The 14240-nt window shown below is 38.5% G+C and overlaps 1 protein-coding gene across 1 annotated transcript in view; it reads left to right on the top strand.

The window, feature by feature from the left end:
• The window catches only part of CDH12 (cadherin 12, type 2 (N-cadherin 2)), a 277650-nt gene that overhangs the window by 254106 nt on the left and 9304 nt on the right, over positions 1–14240 (top strand). The window contains 1 exon segment of the mRNA XM_014546325.1: positions 5978–6114. Within this exon segment, the coding sequence (XP_014401811.1) occupies positions 5978–6114 (137 nt within the window).

Consider the following 14240-nt stretch of genomic DNA (forward strand, 5'->3'; position numbering starts at 1 on the left):
CTCACACACACACACACACACACACACACACACAATTCTATGCCAAAGCACATATATCTTCTCTCATTTCATCTTTACAAGAACTCACTATTGCACTGTTTGGTGGATATTATTTTCCAAATATTATACGAGACAAAGAGAACAGGCATTAGGGGGAAATTTCTAACCTGATTGCTCAAGGTAAGTGAAGGAATTAGTATATCACTCTAGTTCTCTCTGTTCAGAAAGTCAGCATCTTTATGTGTTATTATTCACTACCACTCAATGGTGGTTGATTTATAGAATCAAATTCTATGTCAGTGTTAGACTGAACTAAATACATGAATTTGCTTACTAAAGTTGCAAGATAATTGGATTTGGATTGATATATGTGTAGAAGCATTAAACAACAATATAGACATAGCATTTTGTGTATACATGAATTTTTTAATGTGTCCAGGAAAACTTAAAATTACAATAAAAAATAACATGTGTACAGTGATTCATTGTACAAAGATATATTTCTTTTTTAATCAGCTTTGTAAATTATAACATTGCTGTAAATTATAATTAACTAGATGTAAAGTGACTAATTGTCTGAATTTCATCTGGGATTGAAGAGTTTTCTGGGATTTAGTGTTTTTAGTATGAAAACGAAGAAAGTCCTTAAGAAACCAAAAGTAGATGTTTGTCCTAAATAATACTTAATATTTAAATTTTTAAAACCCTAAATGCATTGCTTTGAAGGAGAAATATTTAGCTCTTAGGTAGGTAGAGAAAATAAAATCTGTGCATTGAACTTAATATAGTATTTAAGTAACAGCATTCAATTTTGAGGTAGATTTTGGCAAGTATAAGGCAGTTTATATACTTTCTGTGCAGATGGTTGTCTTTCTTCCTCAAGGCCCTTTGAATTTCCTGAGACTAGCTTTATTCATCTCTGTGTTGCCAAGGATCTGGGATGTTATTTTGCAGACACTTCCCAGTGAAACGAACATAAATGGTGAAAACTATATTTTTAAAATTATTTTAAAAATAAAAATCTACCATTTACTGTCCCTGGAAATTTTCTAAAAGCATATAGTAAATGGAAGAAATATTTACTGAAGAAAATCTACTGAAACATTTTAAGAATGGCAGGAGACTGTGGCACATGACACAGGGCCTGAGCCCTGCCTCCCACTCCCATCTCCCAACTCAGCTGGACAGAGAACCCAGATGTGGTTGAGAAAACATGACTCCTCTGCCCTCAGCTCCCAATGAGATGTAACATCTTACCGGAGGGGCAGGGTTTCTCATCCCCCCAACTCTGAGTCTCAGAGGACAAATTCCTGTGGGTGTGGTTGGGAGGTGGGCTGCTCACTTCCCCCACCCAACCCCACTGGAAGGACACAGGCTCTACCCCTGGCAGGCAGTTCATATGGGGCCCAATCACTCACTCCATTTTGCTAGTTCCTGGGAAGCCAAAATGAGATCACCCTCTGCCTTCACCCATGCCTGGACAGTGATTCAGAGAATTTCACAGGGTTATAAGATGAACATAAGAATAGAAAATTCAGCCTAGCTAGTGTGGCTCAGTGGTTGAACATTGGCCTATGAACCAGGTTCATGCAGTTCGATTCCCGGTGAGGGCACATGCCTGGGTTGCAGGGTGGGGTGTGCAGGAGGCAGCCCATCAGTGATTCTCTCTCATCATTGATGTTTCTATCTCTCTCTCTCCCTCTCCCTTCCTCTCTGAAATCAATAAAAATCTATATTTTAAAAAAAATAGAGAACTCAGAAAATCTTCTGAAGATACTTGCTTTTGTTTATTTTTTAGCTTTAATAGACATAAAATTATAAACAGCAATAATTATAACAATGTTTTATTGGGCTTTTGAATATATAGATGTAATATAGATAAAATATATGTAAACATATGTATACATATATACTTAATAGAACATAGCTACATAGAAATAAAATTTCTATATTTGACTAGAATTAAGCTAATATGAATAAAAATACAATGTTAAGCTTTATATAATAAAACCCAGAGCAGACACTAAGACAATAATTTAAAATGTGGTAAAAATTATAAAAATAATCAATATTATACTAGAAATATTTACTTATTAAAAAATAAACATAGGAGAAATATAAGATCCTAACACCACACATCACAATTTTTGTCTCATGCAAGTGAAATTTTCAAATAATTGGAGCTTACCCTATTAAATGAAAAATATGTGAATAAGTTTAAATTTAAAAAAACTGCTGCATTGTTGCACAACTTTGTGAATATGCCAAAATGATTTGATTATTTGGGGTAAAATGAGGGAATTATAGTATGTGACTATAGATATTATTGAAATAGGTTATGAAAAAATAATTTTATATTTGTAAAGTGATAATTTATTGGAGTGCTTGGAGTAGAGTATGTTTGTAGCGGTCAGAACAAGATTGCTGTTAGGAAACAGTAATTGAAAAGTATTGTGCCCTAACTGGTTCATATCAGTGCACAGAGCATCGGCTTGCAGATTGAAGGGTCCCGGGTTCGATTCCCGTCAAGGGCACATGCCTGGGTAGCGGGCTCCATCCCCAGTAGGGGGTGTGCAAGAGGTAGCCAATCAATATGCCTGGGTTGCGGACTCGATTCCCAGTAGGGGGTGTGCAAGAGGTAGCCAATCAATGACACTCTTTCATCGTTGATATTTCTCACTCTCTCTCCTCCCTTTCTCTCTGAAATCAATAAAAATATTTATTTTTTTTTAAAGCGTTGCATTCCATGCAAAGAAAGAGAGATAGGTTTCATTCTATATGGGTAATAGTAATAGCATCTCAGCATTGTCAAGTACTTGTAGAATCTCCATCCATGCTTAAATTTGTTCTACTCCCTCTGCACCAAGCATTTAGATGGTCAATTTCTCATTACTCATGGTGCTTACTGTTCCCTGAGGATACTCGTTATGACCTTGGGCAGCTCTGACATGTCTTTGTTACATTTATCTGAATAATTTCTATAGATTCAATGCCCCGTCTTATCTCTATTCCACTGGAATGTGACAAGTAAATCTAACACCTGCTTTACATCAGCATCCTTATGAAGTCAAAGGAAGCTGGCATGTCCTTCTGTCTCCTTCTTTCATCCGGCATATCCCTAGTTATTTCAAGTACTTCTCATAACCCATTGAATCAAATCTCTTTATACCCCTTTATACCCTTTTCTCTCTGCAAGATTCTGGTATACAGGAAATGCTTACAGTCTGGTCCCCTTAAAATACAGCCAACATTGAACAGGATGCCTTTCCATCACAAAGCCACTCACAACATACCTACATTCCTTCTGATTGGGACAATTTAGACAGGCCAATTCAACTCATATGCACATCTTCTGTGGGGGCGGCGGGGTGTGTGTGTGTGGAAACCAGAGCACCTAGAGAAAACCCATGCAGACAGGGAGAAAAGCGCACGCTCCACACACACATGGCCCTTGCCGGCATCAATTCTGTTTTCTCATCAATGTTATAACAAAATTGCATGGAACAAAACAGTGACATTGCCCATTTGTCCATACTGGATATTACCAGTATTTTAAATTTTCACAAATCTTTAAAACACAGTTGAATAATGGAAAAAAATAAAACAAATATAACCACGATAACCATTAAAAGGCCTTACCTTTTAATCCATACCCTAATTATACCCTTTGATAGTCTTCATTGCCCACAGGATCATAGCCTATCTCCTTATTATAACTCATGACTTAAATCACTTACCTTTTTTCAAGTTATTGTGCCTCTCAGATATGTTTCCATAATTCCCAACAACTTGTAGGCAGTTTCCTAACACAAACTCCATGGCTTTGCTAAACTACTTTTGAAACTTCCTGAAAAACCTTTCTTCCTCTCCTCACTTTGTCTGCCTCACTCTTCTCCTCAAAAATTCCTTTACCATCTTCCAATATCAGCCAAACAGCACCTGCAGAAAAGTCTGTCTGAACCAATAGGCTTCAACTGCATGTCTTTTCTTTGCACTCTCTGTCTTCTTTGTTCTTCTAGCAGATGTTGAAATCTCTTTATATGTGTCTACCCAACAAGACTCTTCATTGGTGGGATTGTACTTTATTTATTTTTATATGCCTCAATCCTAGTATGGGGTCTAAAACATAGTGGACACTGAGGAAATATTTGCTAAATTGTACAAATGAACACAATCTACACCAACATTCTTCCAAAAATGTTATAGTCACGAAAGAGATTCTGTAGCAATTTTCTTCTTAATTTAGGCATGGACCCTATTGAGTAAAGGTTCTGAAAAGGGCTACTGTGAGAAATGCTCTCTTGTCCAGAAAAGATTATGTGATAGAGAGAATTAAATTCATTATACCCTGTACTCCCTGACTTTCAAATGTGCCTTAACTTCATTTATGGTTTTTGAGAACATTCTTATGAGACAGGATACAACATTGATATCATTAAACATCAATGCATTCTCACCCCTCAGATCAACAAGAGAATTATCAAAGGCAGATTAACAGCATGACTCACATGCTGATCCTATAATTCTCAGCTATCTTCTGGTTCAGAAATCAGTTTCTAACAAATATTGACAAGAATTATAAATCTCATCTACGGTATAAAGGCAAAGTAATTTTGATTTAGCACCAAAATGACATCCAAACTGCCCTAGTTTCCAATGACCAGCTTGTCTGCTATTTTGAAATAGATACCTTAACAAACTGACTATGATGAACAAATAGATCACTTCTTTTGGCCTGGTGATTTAGATGGGATAATTATGAAGATGTCATCTGCTTTCACCCATGGTTTGTAGTGGCCTTGTCTTGATTCAGCTGGCCAGAATAATGCTGATAAATATATGGTGCATTGAGCCTTTTGGTTAGCAAAACCCTATCATGTACAATGCTTATTTAAAATTGGTACTACTTTATAATAATAATTATAAGGAAAAACATTGATGACCTGGTTCAAATATTAGCTCTAAAACTTTCTAACTAGGTGAACTTGGGAGAATTTCTTAATATCTCCATGATTCCATTTCCTCATATATGAAATGGAAAGATTAATAATACTCACTTTTAGGGCTTTTGTGGGGTTTTAATAAGTAAACATACATACATATTTGGAACAATGTCCAGTACATGGTAAAATTTCAAAATGTTTATTATTATGATTGAAAATATATGTTTGAATATAATTATATATATACATATATATGCATACGTATGCATATATGTGTGTGTGTGCACGCCACTATATTTCTCTCATTACCTGAAGATTTATATAAATTCAATGTCTGTTTTTTGTTTTGTTTTTTCTTGGATTTTTTAGTCCAGTAGCTAAAATGGCAGTGTCTGTTATTACCAAGAAGATTAGCTAATAAAGAAGATAAAAAAAGACAGTATTAACCAAGGTCACTGTTTTTTTAAAGGTGTCCAGATTTATAGGACAATAAACAACAATGGCCCTTTTATATGTCTTTGGGGGAAAGATTTCTGTGCATTTACCACATTGTCAGTTTAAAAATGTCCCCTCAATTTCCTTAATATGATGCCCTTTTCCCTATCTGTGAATACAAAGATTCTACTTCTGCTCTGGCCGAAGTTCTTTGCAGCTGTTTCCAGATGTCTCTCCCACCCCCAGCTCTTCCCAAAGCCGCCATTAAGGGATTTTTTACGGCTCAAAAAGGTTTTAATATTCAGCAGGTTAAGGAAACCCATGGTCAGCTTCAGAATTTTAGTCTCTGCTGAGCTTTCAAGGTGTCAAGACCCTAAAATAATATGAACAGCAGGAGCACTAAATCTTTCATTATTTCCCCTTTCCCCTTGAGCATACTGACTTTGCAATAAAGAAGCTGTCATTTACACTTTTCTTTATTGCAAGGTGGGTAATAGCTACAGGGAGAAAAAATAAGGAACTGTGTCAAGTTAGCCTGACTGCCGTTATGATTAATGTGTAATCATTGTGCATTTGCATCTCCTCCTTTTTATATACAGGTACTTCATAGACTGGAAGAGTGATGGGGACAGCTACTTTACAATCGATGGAACCGAAGGAACCATCGCCACTAATGAATTGCTAGATAGAGAAAGCACGGCACAGTATAATTTCTCCATAATTGCGCGTAAAGTTAGTAAGTATGGCATAGACGGACTCGATGTTATACTGCAGCTTTTGGATTTAACACTCTTAAACGAGTCCCTGCTGAGGTGTTTTTCATTTTTGGACTGACAGCTGAGTGGTCTCCTGGGGAAACTCCGAAACCTGTTCGTTTCCCTCAGGGCGTCAGTCCGGAGAGGTTGTGACAGCTGCCAGCGAGCCCTGTTTGCAGGATTGCATGAATATCCAGTGCTGCATTTCATTGTGTGACCTCATCCCTTTCCCCGCTGCACCCTCAAAATCCCACCAGACCCCCCACTTCTCTTCCACATCGGATCCCCCTATGATTGGGAGCTTCATTGGCCAGGCAGGAGGAAGTAATTATAAAATCACCCATTCTGAAATATTTTCTGAAATTGAAGACTGCATTTTAAAAATCACCCCTCTTCCTTCTCTCTGCTTTCATTAGAATCTAATTTTAAAATGAATATCACTGTGGAATACACAGGAGTTTTAAGTATTCTTCAAGGAGTCACTCAGAATCTATAGGATGGTTACAAATGATTGCTTGAGTTGATTCCTGCCTGGACCAGAAGAGAATCCCCAGGACTGAGTGATTGTAGGTCTTTGTTTGGCTGGATGATCAAGGGTATTATCACAACTTCCTAAGGTAACAGATTAGGTGTGTGTATAGGTCTTCTTTGTTTGGCTGGATGATCAAGGGTATTTATCACAACTTCCTAAGGTAACAGATTAGGTGTGTGTGGTGCCATCTGGCTATCAGTACAGCCATTTGCAACAAAAGTGTATCTTTCCAGTCCATCTGCTTATGATCTCTTGAAAGATTTGGGGAAATCCCTTCTGAGTATCGTTCATTTTGTTTCAGGCCTATTTAATTTTGTGCATGTGATATAAATACTTTGGCAGCTAATTTCACCTCTCAGGTGTGTGTGTGGGGGAGAGGGGGGGCAAGAGCTGGCTGTGAATGTTTCTGTTTGAGGGGCTTTTGATCAATCTCAACTCACTGGGGGGTAAATAAGAAACAGTTTTGTTTATCTTCAGCAACTGCTTCAAAACATGAATAATCAGACACCTATTCCCAGGCCTTGGTGATGTGTTTAGCACATTCCATTCCCTTCAGGTTATTCTGATTACTAAAGGTAAGCCTAACAGAAACGTCAATGTAGCTTCTGCCTTGTACCTTGGAACAGTGACCTGTCATGTGAGAAGGCTGGCTACCCTGAGGCTACCACACTAGAGAGGCCGGTGCTCAGGCTGACCATCCAAGGTCAGCTCCGCCTTCTAACCATACCTGCCAGTGTTCTGGAAGTGTGAGTGAAACCTGGAACCTCTAGTCCCAGCCACTTGCTAGCTGAATACCGCAATGTAACTGCTGTCGCTACCTTGTGAAATGCAATCTATTACCCAGCCAAAGCCTGCCCAGATTCTTACCCACACAATTGTGAGAAATACGAAAGTGTAATTATTTCAAGCAACTACACATTGGGGCCATTTGTTTTACGCAGCAGATAGATAATGGCAGAACTCAATGACACTATAAATTAGAACCGTGATTCTTTGCTTGTGGGAATAGATTCTCTAGTCCGTTAGAGTGGAAAAGAGATAGGGAGATAAAAATGCACAAATCTCCCTTATCTGTCCCCATATAGTGTTTGGTTGCCACTGCATCTATGACTAAAATGGATTGGCAGTAAGGCAGTTGCCCAAATACTGTCTTCTCCTGTGACTTTTTTTAAGTTATTTAATGCTGCTGGTGGTGGTTGGAAGGGAGGGAGTATCTCTCATTCCACCTGCATAGGAACTTGATATGGCCACCAGCAGAAGACCTTACAGCCTTTTAATTCCAGCATCCCCCTTGTGGAACAGGCAGTCTTCTTTGGTGATTTAATAGCATAATTTTTCAATTTCAGCTCCTTTCTGCTGTACTAACTTGACCCTGAGGAAATTCACACATCTTTGTCATGCTAAGTAGGCACATTACAGGCTACTCTTCTACTGCATCCTTCTTCTGCCATCTCCTGCCCTCCTTGCTCAGTTAGGCTCTGAACACAGATGATCCAGTCTGAGCAGAGATATTATCAGCAGAACAGACCGCCAGTCTCCCCCTTTGGAGTCCCCACCCCCATCCTCTTTGTTTTCCCGAAACCTCCTTTCACACTTGTCATCTTTCCTCCCTCCAGTATCACGTCCTGTCACAGTTACATATGCTATTCTGCATTCCTTTCATGCTAACTTTCAGTTATTTCATTCATCCAGAATGTTGGGGGCAGTTTAACCATGTTGTACATTAGCTTTTGTTTCCTAAGATGTTTGGCAATATAGTGAAAATGAATTGTCTAAGATATTGAGTATAGGACTTGGACATAGTGACAGCTGACCAGAGGCAGTCTCTTCTATTCATCAAAGCCATAGTATCCATAGATTATTATTAGAATACTGTCCAATCTAACCTAAACCTTCTTATAAATGCACACACAAAACTTGTGCATATTTTTTGAAGTAGGAGTAGTAGGCCCTGTACCTTAACTCCAGGTGAAAGTGTGGATGGTGCATTGATCACCTGTATTGTAGCTCTAGAGGATGTCTTTCTTCCCAATGGCGACCCAGGCCATAAAACCATCGTCATGCTATAAGGCACTTGTAGGAGCATGTCTGGCACCTAAATCAGAGTTTTGAGCTTCAACTATTTGGGGAATGAAAGGAGACTATGGATCCTTATAGTGGAAGCAAGGGCCATTGATCCTCAAAGACTTAGATTTTTCAAACTCTTAGGGAATGCTATTTTTAATATTATTAATATAATTAGGGCACATGCTGGCCCACTGAGTTAATATTTACTTAAAAGAAAATTAGGAGACCTAAGTGTGTGGAGTGTCATAAATTATGTTGGCCCTTACTGGAACATATGCAGAACTGTGACTTAGACCCATAATCTATCTATCTATCTATCTATCTATCTATCTATCTATCTATCTATCATCTATCATCTATCTATACAGAATATAGGAGTAAGCTAACATTTCTAAAATCTCTATCTACCCCTGGTCTAGTCTAGTATTTATTTAAAGACCACTGTGTGGATGGATTTTAGAACCCTTGGTAAGTCTGCTGGGGTAAACACTATATTTCTGTGTGAAAAATAAAGAGGCTAAACACATACCCTGCATTAATTAAATATTCTGCAATAAGAAGAGCTTACTGTGGCCTTGGCCAGTTTTTCTCGGTGGTTAGCATGTTGGCCCATAGCCTCAAGGTCAAGGGCATGTACCTCAGTTGCAGGTTCCCCACCCCTGGTCAAGGCCATGCAGAAGGCAACCAATCAATGTGTCTCTCTCACGTTGATGTTTCTCCTTCTCTCCCCCTCCTCCCTCCCTTCTACTCTCTCTAGAAATCATCCTCAGGTGAGGATTTAAAAAAAGAAAAAGAATAGCTTATTCTGGGCTTTATTTTGCTTGAATTCACAGAGTTTAAAAGTAAACTTTATTCATATTCTTATGCATAAGGCTATTTTCATTGATTGAACTAGCCAGCTGAGCAGAAAACTATCATCATACTGAATGACTGAGAAATAAATAGCCCATACTTGCCCTGCCAAGAAGAACAAAATTGTATAAATATACCTTATTGCAGATTGAACTAGCATATGTTAGTCCCTGCATCTTCTATAAAAACTCTCAGGTGAAATGAAATGGTACAATGATTGAACAACTTCCAATTAATTAAAAAGCAGTCATTAATCAGTGTTGCTATAGTTGGAGATCCAAATAATTTTATTAGAGTTCTAGTAATTCTTTTATGCATTACTACTTTGCTGTTTTTATTATGCTAATCTTGAGACTTTTTAAAGACACAGAAGCTCCAAAAATTCACTTCATTCAAATTATCAGAAATTTTCAACATGAAAATATTTCTATTTTATTTTGCTATTACTATAATACATATCATTAGGGAAAATAACTAAGAATAACTACATTAGAACCCTAGAACAGCTACCCAGGCCATAAAACCATCGTCATGCTATAAGGGTACTTGTTGGAGCATGCCTGGCACCTAAATCAGAGTGTTGAGCTTCAACTATTTGGGAAATGGAAGGAGACTATGGATCCTTATAGTGGAAGCAAGGGCCGTTGATCCTCAAAGACTTAGATTTTTCAAACTCTTAGAGAATGCTATTTTTAATATTATTAATATAATTAGGGCACATGCTGGCCCACTGAGTTAATATTTACTTAAAAGAAAATTAGGAGACCTAAGTGTGTGGAGTGTCATAAATTATGTTGGCCCTTACTGGAACATATGCAGAACTGTGACTTAGACCCATAATCAATCTATCTATCTATCTATCTATCTATCTATCTATCTATCCTCTATCATCTATCTATACAGAATATAGGAGTAAGCTAACATTTCTAAAATCTCTATCTACCCCTGGTCTAGTCTAGTATTTATTTAAAGACCACTGTGTGGATGGATTTTAGAACCCTTGGTAAGTCTGCTGGGGTAAACACTATATTTCTGTGTGAAAAATAAAGAGGCTAAACACATACCCTGCATTAATTAAATATTCTGCAATAAGAAGAGCTTACTGTGGCCTTGGCCAGTTTTTCTCAGTGGTTAGCATATTGGCCCACAGCCTCAAGGTCAAGGGCATGCACCTCAGTTGCAGGTTCCCCACCCCTGGTCAAGGCCATGCAGAAGGCAACCAATCAATGTGTCTCTCTCACGTTGATGTTTCTACTTCTCTCCCCCTCCTCCCTCCCTTCTACTCTCTCTAGAAATCATCCTCAGGTGAGGATTTAAAAAAAGAAAAAGAATAGCTTATTCTGGGCTTTATTTTGCTTGAATTCACAGAGTTTAAAAGTAAACTTTATTCATACCATGTGCCAGGCCTCTATCCTATATAGTAAAAGGGTAATATGCCTCCCAGCACCGGAATCAGTGGAGCCGCGAGGCTTCCCGAACCCGGGATCAGCCGAGCCACAAGGCCTCACGCCCCGGATCAGAAAGCTGCAAGTCCTCCTGGCCCCTGGAGCAGCGTGACAGGGGGCAGAGCCCAAACCCCCTGATCACCCTGCAGCTCTGTGTGTGACAGGGGGCGGGGCCACAACCTCCCTATCCGCCCTGCTCTGTTCATGACAGGGGAAGGCGCTGCTGTGTGTGACAGGGTGCGGCGCCTCAAGCCCCCCATGAGCCCTGCTCTGTGTGTGATGGGGTGGAGCCACAACCTCCCCATCGGCCCTGCCCTGAGTGTGATGGGGGGAGTGCCCCAACCCCCTGATTGGCCCTGCTCTGTGTGTGACAGGGGGCGGTGCCCCAACTCCCCTATTGTCCCTACTCTATGCGTGACAGGGGGGAGCTCCCCAACCCCCTGATCGGCCCTGCTCTGTGGGTGACAGGGGACGGCGCCCCAACCCCCTGATCGGCCCTGCTCTGTGTGTGACAGGGTACGAAGCCCCAACCCCCCCTTATGGGCCCTGCTCTGTGCGTGACAGGGGGCAGCGCCCCAACCCCCTGATCCACCCTGCTCTGTGCGTGACAGGGGGTGGTGCCGCAGCTTCCCCATCGGCCCTGCCTTGAGTGTGACAGGGGGCAGTGCCCCAACCCCCCATTCGGCCCTACCCTGAGCATGACTGGGGGTGGCATCGCAACCTCCCGATCCGCCCTGCTCTGTGCAAGACAGGGGGCAGTGCCCCAACTTCCCAATCGGCCCTGCTCTGAGCCCAACCAGGGGCTGCACCTAGGGATTGGGCGTGCCCTCTGCCACCTGGGAGCAGGCCTAAGCCAGCACATCGTTATCTCCCGAGGGGTCCCAGACTGTGAGAGGGCACAAATGAGGCTGAGGGACACCCCCCCACCCCTGCCAGTGCACAAATTTTTGTGCACCGGGCCTCTAGTGTTTTATATAATTGTAAAATAAACAGATGATACCAAAGATAATTCTTTTCTTAATCATGTAATTATCTGGATGATAATGGATTATTTCCAGTTATTGTGGAATAGGTCAAAAATCAGTGAATTGACTTAGGAAATACTATATTTGGAGGAAATTTTCTATGTATACATATCATTATGAGTTGTGATTACATTGTTAGTTAATTAATTTTTAAGTCTATTTGGCATATAAATCTATTTTGTTATAAATTCTTTTTAATTCAACATAATGCAAGTGATATGATTTTCATATGTACAGAAAAATCAAACTTTAGGCTTACTATATTTCAGGCTCAACATTAATTTATACATTTGTTTTTATAATCTTTCATACAATATCACATTACATGCAAAGCACTATTTGTTTTGGGTTATGGAAAACTAAGACTGAAGTCTATTATTGAGAATAGTAAAGTTTAGAAGTAGTTAGAAGTTAACTAAAATAAAGAATTTAAATAAACTATAACTATGCAAATTATGCTGGATTACAGAGACTTCAGATTTAAGTGTGCTCTCATATAACCTCCAGGTGGAGGTTGCAAAAGATTATGACTAGGGAGCAAAACAGTGGAATCAGTCATATAAATAGTTACTCTTAGAGTGCAGATGACTTTTGAGAACTTAATATAAACATTGATTTTAATTCTAGATTGAAGTTATTTTTTCCCTTCTATTGCTCAAATAATTGCCCTCTCTTTCTTTTCATGGGTACCTTACTTTACATGTGAGTCTAGGTTTTTTATCTACTGTTCTGTAATTTCCTCCCCCCCGCCCCAAGTAACTATATGAAACTATTTTGTATTTTCAAAGAAAGGGAAGTTGGATTTATACTAGTACAGTATTGGCAACATTTCAGTAGTACTTGTAAGAGTAACACTTTGAAGAGAGAATCACTTCATTTATATAATTTATATAATGGTAAAAGTTCATACCATTTCATAAAGTCTTGCAATGTATCATTTATATGGAAATAATAATCATTAACACCAGTATAATCATAAACTTAATTTAGAAATGATACCATTTTTTCTTCACTATTAAATGCTGTATAAATATAATGGAATTCAAATTTATGTTGTAATACCTTATATTTTATTTTAGACTTACTCAACTGCTTATGGTATACTACCCTAATTAAACTGCAACAGTACTTTAAATCAGTATAATTGCTCTGTCAAAATCACATACACAACGATAATGCTACTCTTATTTTTCTTTTTCTTAATTAGTATCCAATTTTCTTAGGAAATTAAACTACATGATGAGCTTTTCACCTGAAGGTTGAAATTTGGATTTAAATAAAAGGGTATATACAGAAAATTCATCTTAAACATCACATGCCAAAAATGGAATGCAAAACTAGGCAACATTTTTACATGGAAAATTTATTGACATCATGCACTATATTTTATTTTATTCATTTGTAAAATAGATGATCTCAAAAAACTTAGCAATCTTCTCAGGTATGAAGTTCTTAATATTAAGGACATCATCATATATGTCTCTTATGCCCAGGATGTCATACTCTGCAACAAATTGATATGTTCATAATTAATAAATAAATTGATTGGCTTTGTACTTGTGTGAAATAAATAATGTTACACCTTAAGTGAAAATATTTATATCATAACATTTATTTTTTCAACAAATTTATACTTATAATGAATATAAAAGTACCAGTGACATTTTACTACTTATTTATTTATTTACTTATTTATTGCTACATATTTGTGTTCAGTGCATAAGGTTCACAAAGAAAAAAATATTCATCAGATGGGCATCAAATAAGGTAAACTAGCAATAAGAATAGCATGTTGTAATGTTAATATGGAAAATAAGCAAGACATTATACTTTCACACAGAAAGGTACGAGAGGAATCCTCACTGTATGATGTGTTTTTCATTGATTCTAGAGAGAGATGAAGGGAGAGGGAGAGAGAGACAGAGAAACATCGATTGGTTGCCTCCCAAACACACCCCAGCAGGGACTGAACCCACAGCCTGGCTATGTGCCCTGACAGGGAATCCAACCCATGACCCTTCGGTGCATGGCACAGCACTCGAACCAACTGAGTCATCAGCAAGTAATTTACTTCTACATCCTTACATCTGTTTAATTTTTATTTGTAAAAAGCCATCTCTCTTCCATTCTCTTTGTAATTTATCATTCTTTCCAGGAGAAATCTTTTTGAGAGAGTTATTTAAATA

This window comes from Myotis brandtii, unplaced genomic scaffold (assembly GCF_000412655.1).
Source record: "Myotis brandtii unplaced genomic scaffold, ASM41265v1 scaffold440, whole genome shotgun sequence".
NCBI lineage: Eukaryota > Metazoa > Chordata > Mammalia > Chiroptera > Vespertilionidae > Myotis > Myotis brandtii.